Source organism: Orbicella franksi, chromosome 7 (genome assembly GCF_964199315.1).
Source record: "Orbicella franksi chromosome 7, jaOrbFran1.1, whole genome shotgun sequence".
Taxonomy (NCBI): Eukaryota; Metazoa; Cnidaria; class Anthozoa; order Scleractinia; family Merulinidae; genus Orbicella; species Orbicella franksi.
Window position 1 is genome coordinate 2,617,476 of NC_138151.1, and position 26,917 is coordinate 2,644,392.

Genomic DNA, 26,917 nt, shown 5'->3' on the forward strand with positions numbered 1-26,917 from the left:
AAGTTCCATGTCAGTTCACTCGCTACGCGATTCCGTCCACAACGCCTTCGCAACGATACATTTATTTCGAGATTGCTTCGCTCGCAAACTCGAAAACAGCCGCGTCACAAAAGTTAGGACACTTTCGCGGTGTTGGGTAACTATAATTAGCCCGACCGGGGGTAGTCAGCAACGATTTGTCAACGGTCAAACCAAAATGCCCCCCGGGTACCCTCGTGCTTTAGTTGTCAAACCCATAAAGGGAGTGCCCGGTTACCCGGGGAGCATTTTGGTTTGACCGTTGACAAATCGTTGCTGACTACCCCCGGTCGGGCTAATTATAGTTACCCAACACCGCGAAAGTGTCCTAACTTTTGTGACGCGGCTGTTTTCGAGTTTGCGAGCGAAGCAATCTCGAAATAAATGTATCGTTGCGAAGGCGTTGTGGACGGAATCGCGTAGCGAGTGAACTGACATGGAACTTCAACATCTCTCCTTCGATTCTACGGAGGAATTGAGCCGGCAGGGTTATTTTCACTGGATTTATTCGCTCCGAGCGGCGGGCACTCCGGAAATCAGTGTCCGGCCTTGTCTTTCTTTTAGTAGTGGAAACCCACAGAACGACAACTCGCCGAAATCGCGTGAGATCGGCCCGAGGAGCTGGCAAACAACAAAGAATACAACACAGCAACAGGGTAAGTAGATTTTATTCCCAAAATATAAGAATAATTGGCTTTTCAAGCAAAGCCGTTGCATTCCCATACAAACCTTTATAAATTCAAACCGTTGTAACACAACACCTCCATATGCTGCAAGGCGAGAGTCATGTTTCGCGTGGTCAAATTCGGTCGTTATGTAATAGTACATGCCATATGTCACGTTAGCCTGAACGTTCGCATAAAAAGGAAAAAAAAAGGATAACATTGAGAGCTTGGGACGCCTGTGGTCAGCAATGATGCTGATTGTGTCGGCTACACAGCCCGACACCTTTTTCAACGTCAGCTGAACATAACAATTCGGCAATCGGCAAGCATTTTCATGAAGCGCACGGTAGGAGCGATCTTTTGAATTAGAGCCATTTCAAGATTCTGAGAAAGTGCCAATACAAATTTGATTGTTTAGTGTTTGAAATGCTTTACATCAAGAAATTCAAACCTAATTTTAACGTCCAAACGGACTCCATACGTGCGAAAGCTTTTTGTTTAACTTGTAATTTTTGTAATTATTTTCATCACTTATTGTTCGTCTTAGTATTTCTGGAACCTAGTTTTTATACATTTTTGACTTAATAATGACGTCACGGTAACGTCGAAACGTCGTCAATTTTTAATTCAGCTTTAATGCTTTTAAGAAATGTTCTGTCGCAATTTGTCATTATTCTTATTATTATCTGCTATGAGATCCCAGAAAAATTCAGTTCTAGCACTCGATCAAGCTCGATCCCAGGATCTCTCTCCTTTGCCTCTCTTAAACGACGAGAAATTAAAAAAGACAGGGGAGGGGTATGAAGGGTCGTCCATAATGATTTGTCTTGCACATTTTCAAGCTTCTCCCGAGTCAACTGAAGGCCTTAGCTGGAACAGGATAGAAAAGTCACACATGCATGAGATAGACAAGGAACGGAAGTTTTTTTTTCTTTTTCAGCTCTACAACAGAACACGCTACCCACAGACTTTGAACTTCCTTAATCAATATCAATTAATTAACGAATTCGACCCGCGGTTAAAACTGTTTATTTATGTCAATGAACTTGAGAGAAAGTAAACTAAAAAGAGTGGGGGTAAATGCTAAAAACGTGATGAATATTCCATTAAGAACAACTGAAAAGTGAATATTTGAACAAATCGTTATTATTTTCTTTCTTGTAGTGGTCGTGCTATCAGTGTCAAAGTTTGACCAGTGCAGGCCCGCGATTTTGACAGCTTGTCTAACTTGGTTTTACGAAAATTTGTCCTCAATAGGATGTTAAGTTCCTTTTACCGGAGTTACGAGTTGCGCAATAATAAATTCATTTGTTCCCATCGTGGAGTCATATCCTGAGGAATAACCGAAAATTCAATGAGCCTGTCAGGTAACGAAATTATCAGTGAAAGAGAAAACATTTATCAAGGATGTTTCTCTCATAATGTTAAGAGGGCTCAACACCAGAGATAGCAAGTTTGCTCAAGGTAAGATAACCATCTGCCTGGGTTTTTTATTTTTGGTTTTTTGATTCAGGTTCCCGTTCGTGAGCCGCTACACTCGTATGTATGCTGCACCGGCTAAGGTTAAATTTGCCTAGAGCGACAGTGTTTTCATTAATTCGTCTAGCCATCTTTTTTTTTTTAATAAATAAGGCTAGAACAAATATGAAGCAAAAAATATAACTGTCACCGTACGCGGCTTCAAACTCGAGCCAGTTATACTGTTTGCTGATCCAGACTTTTATTTATTTAACTTCGCCTAACTGAAATACTAACTTATATACATTAAGACTGACGCATGAATGCAAGGAGAGGAAACGTAGCTGAGAAGCAAAATAAAACATCTGCCTGGCCTTTGCCATACCATATATGTTTATTCCAATTTTTTTTTCATAAAAAATTCATATAACAATCTGTAAAAAATATATTCTATGCTGCAATTTTGATACCCGTAATCTTCCTATTTATCTACCGGACTTCTACAAAAAGTGTCTCGATGCGTGGTATGATTTTAAATACAACAAACCTTGTTTCTTATGACGATGTTGTGAACCAAACAATATGGAACAATAAGTTTATCCTTACTGAGAACAAGTCGTGTTATATAAAACATCTGGGCGTCCATGAAATCGTTAAAATAGGAGATTTAATATCTGACAATGGTATTTTTCTCGAAAGTGAAAAATTATTACAAGCTCGACTATCTACTGTCCGCTTTTTAAATTAATGGGCATCGTTAATTCTATTCCTAACGAATAGAAACTTATCATGAAACAAAGTCAACAGCATATTTGTCCTCCCTTGAACGACACGTTTCAAATAAACATAGAAAGCACTAAGGTAAATGTTTTGAAAGTTACATCGAAAATGCTTTACAATGAATTTGAACGCAAAAAGCAAACGGTGCCTTCCTCTCAAAAGAAAATCAAGCTAAAATATCCAGATCGTTCTCTGGAATGGAAAGAAATCTACTCTCTTCCGTTTACCGTCGCAGACGACACTATAAACTAGGGAATTTCTGTACAAATTGTTAAATAACATTGTTTTTACATTTGATAAATTATTCAGATTTAAAATGATTGATTCTCCTCTTTGCGCCTTTTGTCAAACAGAAGTCGAGTCTCCTGAGCATTTACAGTTTTTCCTGGATTTTTGAACAAAGGATAATCTCAACATCCTTAACGCTAGAAAATGAAATTTTTGGAGTATTCAATGTCGTAGGGGACTTTCATATTCTAAACCATATTATTTTATTAGCTAAATATTATATTTATAAATGTTAATTAAATGTCATACATCCTCCTTTAAAGGTCTTCATAGCCAAGGTTAAAGCAATTTACCAGATTGAACAGAAAATTGCAGCTACCAGCAATAAATTGGTGAAACATCATAAAAAATAGAACAAATCTTTACCCTGATTCAGTTAATTTAGTCTTTTTGTGATAGTGTATGTATAGATCTATTTAATAGGCCTCTCTGCTTCCTTTTTTATTTTTTGTGTCCGTCCTTTTCACATTTTTTCCCTTTTTTATGTAAAATTGTAAAACTATCATTATAGTACCGTTTCGCTCGTAGCTCTTGTACAACCTACAAATAAAAACAATAAAACACAAAAAAATAAATATAAGTTAGACGAGGGAAATTCGAGGTCATCCCTGTATGTAAAAAAAACCCTGAATAGATCCATCATTAATTTTAAGAATTCAAAGGTTAAATGGCAGCTTTATTGAGCAAACAATCTAGATTTTACAACTGACTTTTGATGACGTCAAGTGCAAGCTACCTACACAAATAAACTACCTTAGAAATATAAAAGAGACAAAATTACGAGTTTGTCGAAACAGAAAAGGTTTTTACTAGTACGTTATCGTGAATCTTTCACCCCAGTGATGACATAAACTTTTGTTTTTTTTTCAGAAATTTTAATTCATAAATCTCAAGTCACAGTTTAAGTAGTTAGCAATTCAGCAAATACCTCGCCAGAGGAACAACATTTTAACTCTTGGCTGTTTGTGGCATGTTCATTCCAGGGTTAGCCATCGATCTTGTTGAGCTGGAGTCATAAGTGCCAATGTCAAAGAAGCGTTCTTACGGTAGGCATGTGTTCTAGTGTGTCGTACATCAGTGATCAAAAAAACATGATGCTTGCTGAATGAGTTATTATCAGACGATATCTTCATGGGAGAATAACTCAGTTATGTTGTAATATTCTATTTAACGTTCGGCAAAGCGTGGCAGGCTGAGCTGCAAGTCATCCCGAGTGGCTAACAACAATAACTTGCCGTGATGACATCAAAAAGCTGACGGGAGACATTTCAGGGAGATCGCGCTGTATTTCTTTAAAATTTTGGATTTTTTCAATCCAATGAGAAATAAATCACACCTGTTCCCTTCCCCTAGAAAAGTAATCCAAGGAACGAGAACTGGGAAGGAGGGATGGAGTGGCGCTCGTCTTCCACAAATGTGGCCCGGGTTCGAATCCGGCCCGGTGTCATGTATGGGTTGAAAATTCTCCTGTCCGTTTCTGGCCTAAAACTTTCAACCGAGGTTTTAATCATTCGAAAATCCATGCAGCTCATCAGTTATGTGATTCGAAAGCAGACTACAGTCAAACCTTCGGGAAATGATCCAATGACTTATCCGTATCTAACACTTTATACAGCAGACGCTCCACAGCAGACGCACTGGATGAAACTCGATCCCAGAAAAAAAAAAGGGGGAGGGATATGAAGGGTCCTCCACAGAGATTTTTTTTGTACATTTTCAAGCTTCTCCTCGACCAAATGAAGGCCTTAGCTGGAACAGGATAGAAACGTAACACATGAGAAAGGCAAAGAACGGAAGTTTTTTTTTTCTTTTTCAGCTCTACAACAGAACACGCCCCTCACATACTTTAAACTTCCTTAATCAATATCAATTTATCAATGAATTCCGCCCGCAATTAAAACTGTTTATTTATGTCAATGAACTTGAGAGAAAGTAAACTAAAAACATTGGCGATAAATGCTAAGAACGTGATCACTATTCCATCAAGAACAACTGAAAAGTCGATATTTGAACAAATTGACATCGTTTTCTTTCTTGTAGTGGTTGTGCTATCAGTGTCAAGGTTATGGAACAGTGTCAAGGTTATAGAACAATAAGTTTATCCGTATTGAGAACAAGTCGTGTTATATAAAACATCTGGGTGTCCATGGAATCGTTAAAATAGGAGATTTGATATCTGACAATGGTATTTTTTTCGGAAGTGAAAAATTATTACAAGTTCGACTATCTCCTGTCCGCTTTAATTTTTTAAATTACTGGGCATCGTTAATTCTATTCCTAACGAATGGAAGCTTATCATCAGACAAAGTCAACAGCATATTTGTCCTCCCTTGAACGACACGTTTCAAATTAACATAGAAAGCACTAAGGTAAATGTTTTGAAAGTTACATCGAAAATGCTTTGCAGTGAATTTAGACGAAAAAAGCAAACGGTTCCTTCCTCTCAAAGAAAATAAAGCTGAAATATCCAGATCTTTCCCTGGAATGGAAAGAAATCTACTCTCTTCCGTTTACCGTCACCCGCGATACAAAAATTTCAGTACAAATTGTGAGGTAACGTCAAGAGAAAATGAGAAAGAAACAATAAAATACAAAAACAAAATACAAGTTTGAAGAGGGAGTTTCGAGGTCATACCTGTATGTAAAAAAAAAGAACCCTAAATAGAGCCATCATTAATTTTAAGAATTCAAAGATTAAATGGCAGCTTTATTGAGCAAACAATCTAGATTTTACAACTGAATTTTGATGACGTCATGTGCAAATCACCTAGACAAATAAACTACCTTAGAAATATAAAAGGGATAAAATTATGAATTCGTCGAAACAGCAAAGGTTCTTTACCAGTAAGTTATCATGAATCTTTCACCCCAGTGAAGACATAAACGTTTGGTTTTTTTCAGAATTTTTATTGCATTAATCTCAAGTCACAGTTTCAGTAAAACAAATTTAGTTTCCTGAACAAATTAAAACTAATCAGAATGTTTATTTACTATGACAGAAAACAAATCCTACGCAAATTTTAAAGGAAGATATCCACAATTTGAATTTCAAGCCACTCAGACTATAAACAACACTAATCCTGTCTTAGATATTGAGCAATTTAGCGCGTACTCCGCCAGAGGAACGATATATTAACTCTTTGTTGTTTGTGACATTGCCATTCCAGGGTTAGCCATCGAAGTCATAACCGCCAATGTAAAAGACTGAGGCCTTCTAACGGTAGGCATATGTTCTAGTACAGTGATAATCTCCAAGGTGACATGCATCAGTGATCACAATACCATGATGCTTACTGAATGAGTTAGTATCAGACGATATCTTCATGGAAGAATAACTCAGTTATGTTGTAACACCCTATTTAACGTTCGGCAAAGCGTGGCAGGCTGAGCTGCAAGTCATCCCGAGTGGCTAACAAGAATAACTTGCCGTGATGATATTAAAAAGCTCACGGGAGAAATTTCTGGGAGATCGCGCTGTATTTCTTTAACAGCTTTGATTTTTTTTCAGTCCAATGAGAATTAAATTACACCTGTTCCCTCCCCCTAGAAAAGAAACCCAGCTAACAGAGATGGCGGAGCACTTGCCTCCCACCAGTGAGGCCCGAGTTCGATTCCAGCCTGGTGACATATCTGGATTCAGTTTGTTGTTGGTTCTCGCCTTGCTCCGATGTTTTTTTTCTCCGGATTCTCCGGCTTTCCTATCTCAACAAAAACCGACATCTTCAAATTCTAATTCGACCGGATAGAGAACCTGCATGGAAACCAGCCACGGCTGTTGTGCTACGTCTCTGAATATTGTAATTAATTTGTTTATATATTTTTAGGAACCTGACATCCTACTAGACGTTGGTTCCAAGTAAAGATGTACATGAGTGATTATACCACGGAGTATAAATTTGCACTACCGCAAACAACATAGCCTGATGTGTTATTAATATTTCAGGTGCCTTTATTCTTGTCCTTTGAATAACGTACTGGAGATGTTACCGTATTTGGAATTCATCTTACTCTTCGTAAGCCTTTTTCCTAAGAACACTGCTGGCTCCAACAGTTGCCGCACCAGTTTTTCAGATACAGATCATGTCCTGACTGGTCACGTGATGCAGACTCTCAATCACAAGTCTTTTGAGAGCTGCACATTTTCCTGTGAACTGGAGCCGCAATGCTTCAGTGTCAACTACATTTCATTGGGCAAAACGTGTCAACTGAACGACGCAACCAAGGAATACTTTCCTGGTGACTTGGTGAAACAGAAGGGATCATTTTACATGGGTATGGTGATTCGCAGTTATAACCCTTGTACGAGCATGCGCTGTGAGAACGGAGGAACTTGTGTTAGCAGACCTTCTCTGAAGTGCAAGTGTCTGAAAGGATTCAGTGGACCTCGTTGCGAAAGTAAGAACATTTTTTCCTCTTGCTATACTTATGTGAACCAAAAGCGTGCTTAGAAATATAAGGCAAAACTTTTTGGTAGCCCTAGGTAGGAGGCGGGTAAGGAAAATATATACCAACTGCAGGGTAAACAAACATAAAGGCGAAAACTGTGGCTGTCAGGGAACCAAACAATGGAGTTTACAATCGATGGAACTGGCATCGCACTGTAACTTAGTGGGCTAATTTGATTTCCACAGATGGCACCAGCTCAATCACTCGATCTCTAGCCAGTTATGTTTTCAGCAACATAAATACCATGAAAGAAGCAAAATGAATGGTCCTTTAAATAAGTCACAAAGCCATCCACTTCGTCGGCATGCATTGCTTATTACTTTGTCGAAATTCCAGTCTATTGCCTCCGGGGGAACTTGAATTTTTCTGTGTGTCAGTAAAGCATGCATAGAAGTAAACTACATTCACGTCTTTTTCTCTCCAGTTCACTCGGTCGTTTTTGCCGCAAATCATTTGTCGATAGGCTAACGATTTCACCAAATGACGATTTCTGAGTCATGATTTTGGCCACGTACAGAAATACCGTTATATTGAACGAAACCTGAAAATAGCAGTTTACTAAGATAGAGAGACATTAAAGAGATAATGATAAACCATGAACGAACAAGGATGGTTCGGGATGGAGAAGATTGACACGGATTACAAACGAAGAACTTGAAAAGTTTAGGCAAAACTATTCAAGATGCGGAAACATGTAGTGACGTAGCTTCTTTAAGTCAGGGTCTACCAGATTATTACTAACTGTGTTTTTAAAACAGCTCTTCAAGCACTAGGGATGGAAAGTGGTACAATTCCTGATGGTAATATAAAAGCTTCGTCTGAAAAGACTGGTTATGACGCGTGGAAAGGGCGACTGAATGGCCAATCCTGTTGGATGCCAGCAAACGATAATACCACTGAATACATCATGGTGACGTTTGCAACAGTGGTAAGGATTGTTGCCATAGCTATCCAAGGTGCCCCAAAGGATGGTTGTTGGGTTAAGAGTTTCTCTATTCGATATGGTGCTGCGAGCGCTGTGGTAGTTGACTCTGAGGTAAAGAATTCATTGTATCCCTAACCGCTCATTTGTTTCATAATCGGGTTTTCGTCAATGAAGCCGAGTTGTAGACTGTTGAGAGTAATAACATTTTAATCCTGGCTTTGAATTCAGGCATTTTGTATTTAACCATTATCTCACGAGAGCACATTAGATATGAGACACAGTTATGACCCGGGGGCGGGGGGCGGGGGGGCTCCCATATAAAATGGACGGGAGTGGTTGTCGCAAAGTTTGTAAAGAACCCCTGAGAGATACCAATTCCCTGTTTTGTGGGCGTAACCTTAAATTTATTTCATCCTTAAGAGGTATCAACTCTAAAACAACACATTAACTGACACTTTTAAATAACGATAAAAACGATTTCTTCAAATACTTTCTACTCGTAAAGTTGATTATCACATATCTCCTGTCGTACGTTTTTTGGCTCAATACCCTAAAAGGTACCGCGAAAGCTCTCACTGAGGACCTTCTGAGGCTGATCACCCTAAGAGATACCAAAACAGCTCTTTTAGGGCCATAGTCAGCCATACCTTTGTTTTTGTTTACATACGAGAGTTTGGCTATTACATTTTACTCGGAGCATGTCGAACCAAAGAAAATCACTGTGAAACTATTAAATATAAAGAGACATACTTTCAGGCACACAACTTACAGGAAAGCAAAAAGATTTCACATCACCGTGTAACATCAATAATTTCGATGGCATCGAAAATGGCAGAGGCTGACTGAGACTTTTAAAGGTACTACGAGCATCCCCACCCTTTTTATATGGGAGTACCCCCCCCCGGAATGGGCGATTAACAATCAGTCCGCGAGCCTCAGTTTGTTATAATCATATCCTAATTATTGTTGCGAATAAAAAATTCTTTTAGTTTGATTTCGAGGTAATAGCAAAAAAATTCAAATTACATTTCATCTTCATTGTTTATGCAGGCATATAAGGCGAATTCGGACAAGAACACTGTAGTCACAAACAAGTTCTCAAGTCCTCTTTATGCCACATGGATTAGAATCTATCCTGCAAGCTGGTCTTCATGTATTGCAATGAGGCTAGAAGTGTACGGTTACTAGTAGCTACAACCTCCCACTTGCTTATGGGATTCACTACACATTCCTACTGGCGCGTATGAGCATACGTGTTTTTGGTTTGTTATCTTTCACATACAGACTCGACCATTTACTGAACTACACGCGGTATTGACAAAAAAATCCTTGCAATGGCATAAAATGTCAGCGGCAAGACACAGAAGCCAAAAAAAGGAGCCTCGTGATTGACTACAGCGAGGTTTCCGCATTGACAGTGGTTCCAAGCTCAAGCAACATAGATGATGCGTTTACACCTTGAACAACCGGCCTAAAAGCTTACTTCGACTTTTCAGTTCCAGGAAAGTCGAGTACGTTTGATAAAGAGTGTCCCTGATAAACAGCCGAAATGTTCTAAAAGTAGCGACTCTTAGTTTAGTGGGGCTGCTTCCTTTCCTTCTGGTGGTTAAATAGTGTGTCATGTCAGATGTACATGTGGGACCCTTGTATTGTATATATTTATCCATCTTTAACATTTTGAATAAACCTTGAATATACATAGCGTTGAAGATTGTAAAATACGGAGAAAATCCTTGGGTTGCTTCCTTTTCCTTCCAGTAGCTTAATAGTGTATCACATGCACATGTTTATTGTATATATCGATCCATCTTCCACCAATATTTGAAATAAAACTTGAATTTACATGGTGTTGAAGTTTGTTAAATATGGAGAAAATCCTTGAGAAATATATGTCATGCACAAACTCTTTGCGGAAAATCACGTTCGCCAAGCCATATAACTCACAAGAGACGAATCCTGTTGATAAGGTTAACAACCGGCCATGAAATTTTGACTTAATTAACGGGGTAACCGTACTTAACGGGTCAGGGTCGATTTTAAGTGATGTTTGACAGATATATCACAACTGCACATCTAAACAACTTTGTTAATAAGCATCCGGAATGCAGATATAATTTTTTTTTAAAAATTTAAACTTCAATCTGTACATCTAATATTAACCATGGGAAGATTAACATAACTCGTTCGACGGGGTAAAATTATAATGAATTATACAAGTTGGGATTTCCGAGTGTGACTATTGGCCGTATTAATGGGGCGGCCAAATTAACGGCCGGGCGTTTTCTCTAAGAAAAGATATGGGCGTTTCGCTGGGACAGAAAAAGTGGCCGTAATAACGAGGTGACTGTAAGGCAAGGTTCCACTGTAGTGTTTTCTTTTTTATATTTGTTTCAGCCTCTTCTATAACATGAGTCCCTGGGTACAAATTTAAGTCAGTCAGCTGATTAAATCTGGCATTGACATCAGCTATGTGTGGAGTTTGAGTTAAATGTTTCAAATGTAACGAGTTTCCTCTCAAACAAGTGAATATTTGAACAAATTGACACTGATTTCATACGTGTGGTGGTATTAGGACAAAACACTGTCAAAATAAAAGTAAACATTGTTTGAGTCGTGTCCACGATTTTGACAAAATGTCTAGCTATAATTACGAAATTTTACTTTTAAGAGGACGTTTATATTCCTTTCACCGGAAAAGGTTTATGATTCGCAATTCACGCTGTTAGGATGAAACTAGATAAACACTGAAAGCGGTGACGAAATTTCCCGGCAAGCGAAAAAAAAAAAGAGTTTCGGCGAGAACCCTGAATATCGTCAGAAATCACCACAAACCTCAAGAAACATGAAACGTTTACACAAGGTAACTTTCTGTTTGTTTGGCCGGGGACTAATTTAATGCGGTTTCCATTTTATTTTGATTTGATTATTTTGATTTATTGTTATTTTATTTTGATTCAGACGGCGTACTAAATTCTTTTTAAAATAATGGATGTATTTAATTCGGTACATTAGAATCAGTTTGTCGAGCGCTTAAATCATATTAATGGCTTGTAAGAGAGCCTCTTGTAACCGTGAACGAGAAATCGTACAATTGTGGTACTAAAGCTCTCTAAAGTTTGCTTTCTGCAATGCTTCACTCTGTCCATCAGTAAGGTTTAATGTAAGAGTGAAGCGGCGTTTGAACCGGCCCTAATCTGGAAAGTTGCTCTTGTCAATGAATTAAACGGTGTTATTAACTTGCCAAGCGGTGTATCACAAACATGATGATATAAACGGCGACTGATAACGATAATTACAATCTATTTTTTCCAGAAATGAAAAGCAAAAAAAAAAAAAGAGTAATTTTCAAAAAGTAGGATCTAATTTCTAAGCTTTAGTCAGGCGGTACCTGAAGCTATAAAGAGGTAACTAAGGTTTGGTGACCATTGAATATTACAATCAATAGATTAGGTACGGTAAAACTAAGTAAATGGATTGGTCAATATAACTACATCCGAGATAAAAATTAACATCAGTCGGTAGATAAACATACGCAAGTGATTCCTTTAGCAGGTGGGAGAAAGCAGCTACAAAACAGAGGGATATACAGATAAGGACATACCATTTTAAAGCTGTGACTTTGTTCATTTTAAGGGTATATGAAAAACTGCACCATTTTCTACGGAGCTCTGAATTGATGTTTTCGTAGGGGGAGGGAGTCTAAAGTGAATTTTCATAAGAAAAGAAATCACGCCACGGTATTTCGAAACTTTTAGCTTTTCTCAACGACGCTTAATTAGCACCTATTCCTCGGTCTACCTCAACATAGACTCCATGGGCAGATTACTGCCGCGTGTACCTTTGTGGGGATTTGTCCGAGAAAAAGTCACAAGCAATCTAGGCCAGTTTTTTCATAATACAGTAATATGTTAATATATACGTCAGCATATAGCCTTTTCGGAGTAGCTTAGTGATGTTACAATTAGTTAACTAAATTATTAACTAAAGAAAACACCCTATCACCAAAATCACATGCGCTTTGTAACACGGGATTAAAACGTTGTAAACACTGATTTACTTGCAATATTTTCCAGTGACTTCCAGTAATTGTCAAGCTTATTATGTATTTTTACCACAGATCACGTGATCATTCTTACGTTTGAACTACACACCGGGGATGATACCGTATTCGGAATTCATCTTACTCTACGTCATCCTCTTTTCTAAGGACACCGCTGACTCTAGTCGCTGCCTCACAAGTTTTTCAGATACAGATCATGTTCTCACTGGTCACGTGATGCGGACTCTTTATCACAAAACTTTTGAGAGGTGCACATTTTCCTGTGAACTGGAGTCGCAATGCTTCAGTGTCAACTACATTTCGTTCCACAAAACGTGTCAACTGAACGACGCAACCAAGGAATACTTTCCTGGTGACTTGGTGAAACAGAAGGGATCATTTTACATGGGTATGGTGATTCGCAGTTATAACCCTTGTACGAGCATGCGCTGTGAAAACGGAGGAACTTGTGTTCTCAGTCCTTCTCTAGAGTGCAAGTGTCTGAAAGGATTCAGTGGACCTCGCTGCGAAAGTTATGATCCTTGCGTGAGCATGCGCTGTGAAAACGGAGGAACGTGTATTAGCAGGCCTACTTTAAAGTGCAAGTGTCTTAATGGCTACACTGGTCTTCACTGTGACGGTAAAAACATCATTTTCGTTTAGCTTTCTTTAGCGTCTTTTTTGTTTTCTAATCAAATAATCAATATACTGAGAGGTGAGATTTAAGTCTTACAATATGCCAATGTAAACTACTGTTAGAATTTTAACTCCTGTCCTAAGATTAAGTAACTTGAGTGAAACGTTTTTTGTAGCCCATATATTACTAACTACTTATTAACCGAGAGTCGGATCTTTACGGGAAAATCTCAAACCGAGATCTTGCCTTATTGAGGTCAATACGACAAAGTATTGCTCGGTCAATACGGCAAGGCGGAGGTTTGAGATTTATCCGTAAAGACCGACCGTTACATGTTCGTAAAGAGATGAATTCAAGGTTAATAAGTTGTTTATTATATGACATCTTGTTTGTTTTTGCAGGCCGTAATCGGCCCGCGGGCACTATGGGAGAATAATGCCCTGGAATGGACCAATTTCGATATATTAAAATTCAGCCAAAAACAATAGACCTCAGCACGAGGCTCTGGGGAATAAACGCCACAAAATCTGACTGATGTCTATTGTTTTAGGCTGGATTTTAATATACCGAAATTGGTCTATTAGCCAATCAGAGGGCGCGTTATATGGCTGCAAACACAAGCCATATAATAAAAGGCTATCACCAGAATCAGAGCACCCCGAATTATAACAATGGTTTTTCTTTATAACAATACTATTTGTTTTAATCAGCTCTTCAGGCTCTTGGAATGGAGAGCGGGGCAATTCCTGATGGGAGTATAAAAGCTTCCTCTACAAAGACTGGTTACGATCCTTGGGACGGACGCCTAAATGGAAACTCCTGTTGGATGCCAGCACAAAATAGCAATTCCGAGTACATTACGGTGAGGTTTGTAGCCCAGGTAACCGTTGTTGCCATAGCAACGCAAGGTGCCCCTATCGATAGCTGTTGGGTGAAGAGTTATATTATTCGATATGGTGTTCGACTTGCTATATCACAAGACCCCAAGGTAATCTACTTACAATCTTTGTAATCCTCTCTTAATTACATGTATTTGCAACAACAGCAACTATTCTAAGATGTTCTGAAAATTCGAAACAAACCAACCTCTCGTAGCAATGATAAGTGAATAAAGATGGTGAATTTTAAGCTCGGTAATGAAATGTGAAAGATTAATTGATCAACATGACACGAGCGTGGGACAAAGAAAAAATCTGAGTCTCGGACAGGAATCGAACCCATGACCTCGACAATGCTGATCCTAGCAGTATGCAAGACGCCTGTCACATATGAACTCAGTTAAATGACCTTGCTCTCCATGAGTTCTCGTAGCTCAGTGGATAGAGCGAAGCAGTCCCCTTCTGTGAAAAATTGCAGCTCACTGACGAGAGCCTCAAGGCTGTCATTAAGTAGTTGGGTGAGTCTAATTAATGGGCCGAAAATTTAGCGAGAATACACAGAAGGCAATGAAAGCTATAGAATGTATTTTGACCGTGAATGTCTGACTGGATAAAGACCAGCTCGTATTATGAAAGGACAAGTTACCGAATTACCTCAGCAAGGCAGCGGTCGAAAAGCTAGAATTTCGAAAAAAAAAAACCCAGTGATCAACTAACTGATGAAACAGTTAATGAACTGTTTCGCAAAATAGCGTGATGATTTGTCCGTGTCTCGAAATCAATCATTTGCCTCAATTAACGTTCGGCCTCTGCAAATTAATGATCTAGCCGCTGCTGACAATTTGCGGTATTTTTCTCAACTCCCTTTCCCGATATGTGTTCTTTCTTTTGTGTCCAGAAAAATAGAAACAAACTATTTTTATTTCTGATGCAGGTGTACCAAGCGAATTCAGACAAGGCTAGCATTGTCACAAACAAGTTCTCAAGTCCTCGCTCTGCCGAATGGATCAGTATCGCTCCAACAAGTTGGTCGTCTTGTATTGCGCTGAGACTAGAAGTGTACGGATACTAGTAGCTACAAACTGACGCTTCTTTATGGGTTTACTTATGACATCCTTGCTGACCTGTGTGAGCATGCGCATGTCTACTTTGTTATCTCTCATAAGCTTACTCGACCACTTTTGGAACTGCAAACGGACTGTTCAGAAAAAAATCGTTACGATACCTGAAATATCAGGTCCTATCGTTCTGAGTAACGGAAAAGACAGTAATGATTGCCTAAGACGAGGTTTACTCTATAAGTTATAGAAAAATGAAACACCAGCTACCGTTAAATGCCGTCTGTACGTAAGCCCTGGGCTTAGCTAACTTCGTGAAGACTTAGAGGAAAGTGACCCTGATTAATCGTTTAATCTCTTGTACATTCCTATTTATATTCCATGGCCAGGGGAAGTTTATAAAACGGAACCTCCAGTAAGCGACCACCTAAAATGTCAAGCCTTGGTGGTCGCTTACCAGAGCTTAGATCATATTGGGTCAAACTTTTGCCTCATTAGCATTATGGTAACTGCAGAGACTTACCCCCTGCTTTAAAAGTTTTATTCTTGTGAAAAGTCAATTTTGAGAAAAAATCCGGTACTTCCCATTTAGAAATTTCCGTCTCTTGTACTATCCTAGCCTGCGAACGCAGATGTATATCGGCTGTCGCTAGTCTCCGCCGAAAGTAACGTCTGCGAACCCGAGCTAGGAAACGATTTCTGTGACGTAGGAATTTTAGGCCAATCACTGTTTAGCTCAAGTAGCCCCAGAACCACTGCGCGAGGTATTCGCTGCGAGGAACACTCGAGTTTCATTCTATCATAGAATCTGATTGGCCGAAGAGAAACAAAAGTCATTACGTCGTAGAAATCGTTTCCTGGCTCGGGTTCGCAGACATTATTTTCGGCAGAGACAAGCGACAGCCGAAAATACGTCTGCGTTCGCAGGCTAGTACTATCCAGGAATGTATGCGATAATGTTGCAACACCTGATTATCCAATATCTGCTCTATATGGTCTATTACGAGAGGCTAAAAACAAGAGGCAAATTCAAACTTTTAGCTGTAAAAGTGGTCGCGGTCGCTTAAGAGCGGCGGTCGCTTACAAGAGGTTCCAAATGCTGTGATTTGCCTTGGAAACTTTTGTTATTTTGGAAAACTGGTCGCTGAGGAGAGGTGGTCGCAACCGAATGGCAGGTGGACCAATTACCAAGGGTCATAATATAAGCAGCATTTTGTGGAATGATCTTAGCTAGTCTGTCAAACCTTTCAGAAAACACTGTTATATGTAACAGTAAACTAAAACCTCAATAAAAACCTCAAAAAATTAACTAGGTCAAGTAAATGGTTAATGTTAAAATTTTCAAAAAATGTAGAAAGTCTGGCATAGGAATATGTTAGCTCCAGGTTTGCTCCACGGCTTCCCTAGATTGTATATAGTGACCGAAATCATGCGAAACATAAGTTCTATAGCGCAATGCATTGGTTGCATTCTTTTCCAGCTGCTTTTAAACATAATTTCCCCACAAGAAAAAAAAAATCAAGTTCACTTGTTTCTGACTGAGCCCAGGAAGAGGTAAACTAAATGTTTTGGGGTCAATGTTGATAATGTGATGAGTGTTCCCTTTTGGAGCGAATCGGCAGTGATTTTTGCTTCTTCTAGGCTAAAAAATATATACATAGCACGCGTAATCAAAGTAAACATTGCTCGTGCTCACCCCAGTTTTCACGCAGTCAAAATAAGGATCAGGAAAACACTAACTCTTACGGGAACGCCTTGTAAGAGGGCTTGCGTTGTGTCCGAAAACCTGTCTAACATGTTTTTACGACCATGTCAGTGTTATTCCGCAATGGATGATTCTATTTCTTTTGTAAGGTCCTAATATTTTCAATATATATGCAAGTGAAAAATATTAAGTGTCAGTGGCAAACCTTTTTCCATAGAACTTATGACATCTCCTGACTACACTTTTTCCACTTTTAAATATATGCAAGGCGTTTGGTAACAGTTTCCAATGATCTTTGAGCCCTGCTATATTGATGAATCAATATACTACCACCTAACGGTTTACATTGTTGCTATGGTAACCTTTCGCGTCACAAAAATGACAAAAACTTGTTCAACAACGATTGGATTGAAGGAATCTACCAAGAATAATACTGATTCCAAATTTGAACTTATAAGTTCAAATTTTGAATCAAAGGGAAAAACGAGGATGGTTTGACGATTCTTCACCACTCACCTCTTGGCTTTTTCCGTGGCTTTGCTTATCGCGCAATAAAATGTGATGGAAAAAAAAAGAGGATTCTAGCCTAATTAACATCTTCAAAAGTTATGTAGATGTTTGTTTTGAACTGTGAGGCATTGACTCGACTGTGCATTACAGTATATGAGTAATTGGTCATGGACTTTTTAAAAGATCATATTGACAAAAATGATGCCATATGCATCTGCTGCGGTGTTTTTTCAGTATTTTTATTTTTTATGTAATTTTTATTTATTATATAGACAAAAGGTTTTTACTGAAAAATACAACACCCGAAAAATTCATACGAAACTACATTCTGGACCCAATAGGCGTCAATTGACGGCTGATCGTGCAAAACGTCCGTTACGGTGGCTTGAAGATATGAGTCGTATCTTTTCGTGTTTAAAACAATATTTGGTTCGTTCGCTGGGCGCGGTCTGGGTACAATATTGTTTATACCTCTCCAGCTGATAAAATTTCATATCTTTGCACCACCGTGTGATAATGCTCTGTCTAATGCAGTTTCGATATGCCAACGTCGCTAATAAATTTTGAGGATGTAGACATCAAGGTCGAACGGCATAGACTGAAATTAAAGAATTCTTGTGTGAAAAGGATCGTTTTCGAAACGTTAGCTCTAAAAACCATCAATTATCTTCCTCAAAATTAAAAACCGCACCTTCAAGGTATTGAATTTTTCCTTGAAGAAAAATTGATTTGTGTTTGCCCAGACAGATGGCAATCAACACAGACAGGCGAGCTAAGGATATGGAAAGCATCATTCAGATAATTTTTTAAAACAATGTTTCTTTAAAATATTAAAATAAAACCGTGTATTAGAAAACAAGGAAAGCATACTGTACTTTTCACGTAATTTAAGCTTTTTTTCCTTACATACCGCACAGTGTAGCGCACTTTATACAACAACAGTCCGGCACACTTTGCTAATTAGGCCTGCCGCACATTGTAACAGTCCCTTATTTTAGTTGTTTCAAGTACAACAGTGAAGCTTTCTAAGTTTTACATATATGCTTTTTGCCTCTGTTTCGAAACGAGTCCTCGTGCAAATCTTTTCTTACGAATAATTTGCATGAAAATGAACTTACAGATAAGACGCAATTTCATAAGGATGAATACTCGTTTTGACACTGAGGCAATAGAGAGCAACTCGGAAATTAAATGGCCTATTGTAATACGCCTTGGCGTAACCTTGAAATGTACACTGAATGTTCGGCAGATTTTAATTTTTTATCTATACCTTAAGATCCGTGTCACATATAATACAATGTAAATGGTAGTAACATGTAGAACATAGAAATTTCCCAACTTGACGACTTCACCAAATTCTCAGAGAAATTACTCTCCGCGCGCACATGCTCCCCTGTAAGTTGGTGTCCCCGATAAAAGTTAAGCCTACTACATCGTTTTCCTCCAGATCATGTAATAATCACTAGTATCATGCACTTGAAAACACGCCAGAGATGTTACCGTATTTGGAATTCATCTTACCCTTCATCAGCCTTTTCCCTAAGAACACTGCTGGCTCCAACAGTTGCCGCACCAGTTTTTCAGATACAGATCACGCTCTCACTGGTCGCGTAATGCAGACTCTTAATCACAAGTCTTTTGAGAGCTGCACATTATTCCTGTGAACTGGAGCCGCAATGCTTCAGTGTCAACTACATTTCATTGCACAAAACTTGTCGACTGAACGACGCAACCAAGGAATACTTTCCTGGTGAATTGGTGACACAGAAGGGAGCATTTTACATAGGTATGGTGATTCGCAGTTATAACCCTTGTGCGAGCATGCGCTGTGAGAACGGAGACACGTGTGTCAGCAGTCTTCGCTTGAAGTGCAAGTCCCTTAAGGGATCCAGTGACGTTAAGAGAATTTCTACATATGGCGTTTTTTCCTTGTAACCTCAGTAATTTGAACATGAAGCGCAGTTCAAAGCCAAAACTGAAGATATCGCTTAAATAGGATGGCCGTCTCGAATCCTCTGGTTTAACGGAGAATTAACGAGGCGCAAAGTTTTGCCCAATGTCGAAATGTCTCGCCAAAACGTTTGAAATGTGAAAACTTGCGGACACACAAGGTTTTGTGATGTTGGCGGACACCAACATACCAACGTGATTATCAAGTCGGTAGATCACTCGATCTCTCGTGAAGGTGTAAGTAACATGAATTCTTAAAATTTTATTTCTGTGTGGCATATTACAGTTACCACATAGAGGATGGTGTTCCATGATCTCTGAGAAAATAATGCGTTTGAAGTCTAAAAAAACTGCTGTTGAACGCACGAGCGGAACGCGAGTGAGTTAAGCATTTTTTTTTTTAGTCTCAGAAGTGCATTATTTTCCGGCGTAGAAAACATAGGAACACCATCTTCTATTTGGTTTAGAATTAAGCATGAAAAAGTGAAAATAATTAAATCTGAGAAGGGGCGGGACATACGTTCTCTATAATTGCCATCGCTCAGCTCCGATAGCGGGCCGACAACAGCTATATTCTAAGGAGCTGTCTTCAACAGAACAATGCATTGTTTGTAACAATAGTTTTTAGCTGTAAGGTCTCTAGGAATCGAGAATGATGTAATTCCCGATGGACGCATACGGGCTTCCTCCGAAAAGACTGGTTATGACGCATGGAAAGGACGATTAAACGGAAACTCCTGTTGTATTCCATTAAAAAATAAAGCTACACTGTACATAAGGATTGCTTTTGTAACCAAGGTTACCATTGTTGCCATAGCTACGCAAGGTGCCCCTGATACCTTCTGCTGGGTGAAGAGTTACTACATACATTGGGGGTCCTATGTACCGTCTGGGGTGGTTATGGAAGCTGAACCCAAGGTAAAGTAGACATCATTCTTTTTTTATTCTTTGTCTTGATTTTACTCTTTATATTTACGTTTCGGTTTAGTTTTTTTCGAACATCGATAACAAAACATTGGAACCTTGCTTATCAGAAAAGTGATTTTATTTATATGTGCTATGCAGCCCAATCGATTGTGTACTGTCAGACTCTGTGATAGACCTTGCCGATAGTCCAAAGAACGATGGCCCTGAGTCCAGGTTAAAGTGGACAAAAATTCAGCAAACGTATGAAAATGTTCACCCCAACCTCGCTCTGCAGGCACTGAAGTGGAATGCGGGAAAGGTCTGTTGAATTTCTCTCTCCACTCTAGGCCCCCTTTTTTCAAAGTAGGCCGGATTACGGTTGGTCCAGAATTTTTAGATCATAGGCTCTTAGTCAGCGTAAATTTTGATTTCAGTTTTACACCTTGTAAGTGGGATTATCTGATTATGTTTTCTGTACTCCAGTTTCGATGTCTTTTAAACCACCCTTTTAATTCTGATACTTGCTGGGGTGTATAAAGAGGAAACGTTACAGAGAAAGACCCTGACTGGAAATTCTACCTTAAAAAAGAAAAGAAGAGAAAAGAAAAGAAACAGAACTTTATTTGTTCCTTTTCACACAGGTGTATCAGGCGAATTCATACCAGACCACTATTGTCACAAACGTTTTGCCAAATCCACCACAAAATGTCGACTTCATTCTTATCTATCCGTCAAGCTGGATTCGTGTATTGCAATGAGACTCGAAGTGTACGGATACTAATAGATCTAATAAATCTACTTTGTTATTTTTTACCACTTTGGGACGTCTGCAAGCGTTGTAAACATGATGAGAAAAACATTTTACAATAATCTTACTGTAGTATTGTGCAGTCATTTGATCTAGTAGACTTACCTGTAAATAATCTATAACAGCATAATAAAGCCTCATTTCTTGTTTACATAATTGATGTGGTCTGTTTAGATCAGCAATATACAACATAGATGTAATTTTAAAATTTTCTAGATACCCGACTAGCGGCTTAAGTTCTTGGAAACGTTGTTTAAATTAACCGTTTCCCAAACTAAAAATCATACAGCGATCCTTGTTGATGTGGAGTTAAACAAGTTTTCATCCTGGTAAAGAGTCTTAATTTGAGAGTCTTAAGAGCAGCTTCGCCTAAATATCAACTAGACTTGGAAATAGCGAAAAAATCGAGTTTCTTCAAACTCGCCCAGAATGAAGCCCTACGGGCACTAGTTACAAAAATATCGTTTTAAGTTCGATAAATCAAAATTTATTTTTTTCCGCAATTTTTTCGTTTCGATGCCCCAAATCGGCCAAAATCCATCGAAAATAAGCGGCATATTCAGAGGCTCGTAAACTCAAAAGTAAAAATCTTCATTACAAACTGATTGCACGTCGTATTTGTACTTCCTTTTTTGTCTATTTAGAGCTAAATAGATCGTGATTTGATTAGAACTTAAATATTTGACGAATTTCCTAAATTAACGACCCAAGACAGCTTTACAAGAGGTCTACATTTAGCCTATTTTCAAATGCTAAAAAGGCGTTCTGGTACACGGCTTTTCCCAAAACGACTAGTTTGGTGTAAAAGAGCATTCTTTCTTCTTCAAATTAGTGAAATAAAATTTTTGGGTAAATAAAATCGCGAGCGCTGAGATAGCGAACTAAATGCAGCACTTCTTCCTGAAAACGTGACCTTTGACCCGAGCGTAACGAAACCGATTACTGCAAGAAAACCCGGAAGAAAAGCAAACGCTTCGTTATTTTGAAACAATTTCTAGTGATATCTCTCCGAAACCATGATTGCAAGAAACTATTTCCAGATATGAAATCTTACAGGGTCAAAAAAGGAGCTAAAGGGCGCATTTTGACACAATAACTTTGTTTGCTGAAAATTGAAGTCAACGACCGTTAACGAATTCCAGTCAAATTTGCAAACTTGAAGTATGTTAGCCGATACTTACCTGAATATTTATATTAATAGAAGAGTCGTCTTCTTGGATTAACCTTCAAAAGAAACAGGATCCAGATTTGAAAACCTCTAAAAGAAGAAATGTTTAATGTTCCGTGACCTGCCCGCCGCTATAAATTAGCTTAAATTCCATGCACATGCCGACCGCATGTTTGTCGTAAAACTCACTTAACTCCACTGACAGTTTCCATGGGCAACCCCAAAATAAACAATCCCCAAAAATGTAAAGTGAAATTGGCTGTCTTCATGAACAGTTAGAAGCTAGAGTCAAGTTCCATTACCTTTTAAAAGTGCTTGATTCTACTTTGTTCACTCAGTAGTTACTGTCACGTTCGAATACTGCGTAGTATCGGTCACGCCAAAACACTGCAGACCGTGCAGACTGAGTAAGTTTCCCATACAAAGTCTTGTACGCGTTTGTCTATTGAATCAAAAGTCAAATACTGCGCTTGTGCAGCCTGTGGATAAATGACAAACTTTCAGATATATTTAACACTATTTTGTAACTAGACCCAAAAAAAGGAGTCACAATGAAAAGCCCAAACAAGTGTCTGCAGTCTGCACGGTCTGCACTGTTTTGGCGTGACCGATTCGCGGCATTCGAACGTGAGAGTAGTAGACAAAGTCGACGCAAACAAATAAATTCAAGCACTTTTTAAAGGTAATGGAACTTGACTCTAGCTTCTAACTGTTCATGAAGACAGCCAATTTCACTTTACATTTTTGGGGATTGTTTATTTTGGGGTTGCCCATGGAAACTGTCAGTGGAGTTCAGTTGGTTTTACGACAAACATGCGGTCGGCATGTGCATGGAATTCAAGCTAATTTATAGCAGCGGGCAGGTCACGGAACATTAAACATTTCTTCTTTTAGAGGTTTTCAAATCTGGATCCTGCTTCTTTTGAAGGTTAATCCAAGAAGACGACTCTTCTATTAATATAAATATTCAGGTAAGTATCGGCTAACATACTTCAAGTTTGCAAATTTGACTGGAATTCGTTAACGGTCGTTGACTTCAATTTTCAGCAAACAAAGTTATTGTGTCAAAATGCGCCCTTTAGCTCCTTTTTTGACCCTGTAAGATTTCATATCTGGAAATAGTTTCTTGCAATCATGGTTTCGGAGAGATATCACTAGGAATTGTTTCAAAATAACGAAGCGTTTGCTTTTCTTCCGGGTTTTCTTGCAGTAATCGGTTTCGTTACGCTCGGGTCAAAGGTCACGTTTTCAGGAAGAAGTGCTGCATTTAGTTCGCTATCTCAGCGCTCGCGATTTTATTTACCGAAAATTTTATTTCACTAATTTGAAGAAGAAAGAATGCTCTTTTACACCAAACTAGTCGTTTTGGGAAAAGCCGTGTACCAGAACGCCTTTTTAGCATTTGAAAATAGGCTAAATGTAGACCTCTTGTAAAGCTGTCTTGGGTCGTTAATTTAGGAAATTCGTCAAATATTTAAGTTCTAATCAAATCACGATCTATTTAGCTCTAAATAGACAAAAAAGGAAGTACAAATACGACGTGCGGTTAGTTTGTAATGAGAATTTTTACTTTTGAGTTTACGAGCCTCTGAATATGCCGCTCATTTTCGATGGATTTTGGCCGATTTGGGGCATCGAAACGAAAAAATTGCGGAAAAAAATAAATTTTGATTTATCGAACTTAAAACGATATTTTTGTAACTAGTGCCCGTAGGGCTTCATTCTGGGCGAGTTTGAAGAAATTCGATTTTTTCGCTATTTCCAACTCTAGTTGATATTTAGGCGAAGCTGCTCTTAATCGCTAGGTCCGCCAACAATTCACCTTGTTCATTTCATTTCTTCAGTCAGTAATCAAATAGTTCTTCTTCCGTGGAATTTCTTACTCTTTACTCTTTACTCTTTACTCTTTACTCTTTACTCTTTACTCTTTACTCTTTACTCTTTACTCTTTACTCTTTACTCTTTACTCTTTACTCTTTACTCTTTACTCTTTACTCTTTACTCTTTACTCTTTACTCTTTACTCTTTATTCTTTACTCTTTACTCTTTACTCTTTACTCTTTACTCTTTACTCTTTACTCTTTACTCTTTACTCTTTACTCTTTACTCTTTACTCTTTACTCTTTACTCTTTACTCTTTACTCTTTACTCTTTACTCTTTACTCTTTACTCTTTACTCTTTACTCTTTACTCTTTACTCTTTACTCTTTACTCTTTACTCTTTACTCTTTACTCTTTACTCTTTACTCTTTACTCTTTACTCTTTACTCTTTACTCTTTACTCTTTACTCTTTACTCTTTACTCTTTACTCTTTACTCTTTACTCTTTACTCTTTACTCTTTACTCTTTACTCTTTACTCTTTACTCTTTACTCTTTACTCTTTACTCTTTACTCTTTACTCTTTACTCTTTACTCTTTACTCTTTACTCTTTACTCTTTACTCTTTACTCTTTACTCTTTACTCTTTACTCTTTACTCTTTACTCTTTACTCTTTACTCTTTACTCTTTACTCTTTACTCTTTACTCTTTACTCTTTACTCTTTACTCTTTACTCTTTACTCTTTACTCTTTACTCTTTACTCTTTACTCTTTACTCTTTACTCTTTACTCTTTACTCTTTACTCTTTACTCTTTACTCTTTACTCTTTACTCTTTACTCTTTACTCTTTACTCTTTACTCTTTACTCTTTACTCTTTACTCTTTACTCTTTACTCTTTACTCTTTACTCTTTACTCTTTACTCTTTACTCTTTACTCTTTACTCTTTACTCTTTACTCTTTACTCTTTACTCTTTACTCTTTACTCTTTACTCTTTACTCTTTACTCTTTACTCTTTACTCTTTACTCTTTACTCTTTACTCTTTACTCTTTACTCTTTACTCTTTACTCTTTACTCTTTACTCTTTACTCTTTACTCTTTACTCTTTACTCTTTACTCTTTACTCTTTACTCTTTACTCTTTACTCTTTACTCTTTACTCTTTACTCTTTACTCTTTACTCTTTACTCTTTACTCTTTACTCTTTACTCTTTACTCTTTACTCTTTACTCTTTACTCTTTACTCTTTACTCTTTACTCTTTACTCTTTACTCTTTACTCTTTACTCTTTACTCTTTACTCTTTACTCTTTACTCTTTACTCTTTACTCTTTACTCTTTACTCTTTACTCTTTACTCTTTACTCTTTACTCTTTACTCTTTACTCTTTACTCTTTACTCTTTACTCTTTACTCTTTACTCTTTACTCTTTACTCTTTACTCTTTACTCTTTACTCTTTACTCTTTACTCTTTACTCTTTACTCTTTACTCTTTACTCTTTACTCTTTACTCTTTACTCTTTACTCTTTACTCTTTACTCTTTACTCTTTACTCTTTACTCTTTACTCTTTACTCTTTACTCTTTACTCTTTACTCTTTACTCTTTACTCTTTACTCTTTACTCTTTACTCTTTACTCTTTACTCTTTACTCTTTACTCTTTACTCTTTACTCTTTACTCTTTACTCTTTACTCTTTACTCTTTACTCTTTACTCTTTACTCTTTACTCTTTACTCTTTACTCTTTACTCTTTACTCTTTACTCTTTACTCTTTACTCTTTACTCTTTACTCTTTACTCTTTACTCTTTACTCTTTACTCTTTACTCTTTACTCTTTACTCTTTACTCTTTACTCTTTACTCTTTACTCTTTACTCTTTACTCTTTACTCTTTACTCTTTACTCTTTACTCTTTACTCTTTACTCTTTACTCTTTACTCTTTACTCTTTACTCTTTACTCTTTACTCTTTACTCTTTACTCTTTACTCTTTACTCTTTACTCTTTACTCTTTACTCTTTACTCTTTACTCTTTACTCTTTACTCTTTACTCTTTACTCTTTACTCTTTACTCTTTACTCTTTACTCTTTACTCTTTACTCTTTACTCTTTACTCTTTACTCTTTACTCTTTACTCTTTACTCTTTACTCTTTACTCTTTACTCTTTACTCTTTACTCTTTACTCTTTACTCTTTACTCTTTACTCTTTACTCTTTACTCTTTACTCTTTACTCTTTACTCTTTACTCTTTACTCTTTACTCTTTACTCTTTACTCTTTACTCTTTACTCTTTACTCTTTACTCTTTACTCTTTACTCTTTACTCTTTACTCTTTACTCTTTACTCTTTACTCTTTACTCTTTACTCTTTACTCTTTACTCTTTACTCTTTACTCTTTACTCTTTACTCTTTACTCTTTACTCTTTACTCTTTACTCTTTACTCTTTACTCTTTACTCTTTACTCTTTACTCTTTACTCTTTACTCTTTACTCTTTACTCTTTACTCTTTACTCTTTACTCTTTACTCTTTACTCTTTACTCTTTACTCTTTACTCTTTACTCTTTACTCTTTACTCTTTACTCTTTACTCTTTACTCTTTACTCTTTACTCTTTACTCTTTACTCTTTACTCTTTACTCTTTACTCTTTACTCTTTACTCTTTACTCTTTACTCTTTACTCTTTACTCTTTACTCTTTACTCTTTACTCTTTACTCTTTACTCTTTACTCTTTACTCTTTACTCTTTACTCTTTACTCTTTACTCTTTACTCTTTACTCTTTACTCTTTACTCTTTACTCTTTACTCTTTACTCTTTACTCTTTACTCTTTACTCTTTACTCTTTACTCTTTACTC

The 26,917-nt window shown here is 37.6% G+C and overlaps 2 protein-coding genes and 1 pseudogene across 8 annotated transcripts; all 3 read left to right on the forward strand.

Annotated features, from left to right (window-relative positions):
- Nucleotides 1-786: 786 nt before the first annotated feature.
- Nucleotides 787-10,705, forward strand: LOC145491914 (lactadherin-like). Of its 6 annotated transcripts, none has more exons than XM_081471207.1 (6): nt 787-2,147; nt 4,193-4,255; nt 6,377-6,429; nt 6,757-7,604; nt 8,414-8,691; nt 9,631-10,705. In XM_081471207.1, exons 4-6 carry the CDS (start codon nt 7,190-7,192, stop codon nt 9,766-9,768), a joined length of 831 nt encoding a protein of 276 aa, XP_081327333.1. In that variant the 5' UTR covers nt 787-2,147; nt 4,193-4,255; nt 6,377-6,429; nt 6,757-7,189; the 3' UTR covers nt 9,769-10,705. The 6 variants fall into 6 exon arrangements, with proteins under 6 accessions (XP_081327333.1, XP_081327334.1, XP_081327335.1 ...); XM_081471208.1 differs by having other exon boundaries at nt 7,034-7,604; XM_081471209.1 differs by having other exon boundaries at nt 7,153-7,604.
- Nucleotides 10,706-11,253: 548 nt separating this feature from the next.
- Nucleotides 11,254-16,559, forward strand: LOC145492179 (lactadherin-like). 2 transcript variants are annotated; one of them, XM_081471521.1, is made up of 4 exons: nt 11,254-11,440; nt 12,698-13,259; nt 13,967-14,244; nt 15,069-16,559. In XM_081471521.1, exons 2-4 carry the CDS (start codon nt 12,737-12,739, stop codon nt 15,204-15,206), a joined length of 939 nt encoding a protein of 312 aa, XP_081327647.1. In that variant the 5' UTR covers nt 11,254-11,440; nt 12,698-12,736; the 3' UTR covers nt 15,207-16,559. The 2 variants fall into 2 exon arrangements, with proteins under 2 accessions (XP_081327647.1, XP_081327646.1); XM_081471520.1 differs by lacking the exon at nt 11,254-11,440 and having other exon boundaries at nt 12,038-13,259.
- Nucleotides 16,560-18,820: 2,261 nt separating this feature from the next.
- On the forward strand, nt 18,821-21,044 carry LOC145493474 (neuropilin-1-like; annotated as a pseudogene).
- Nucleotides 21,045-26,917: the final 5,873 nt, after the last annotated feature.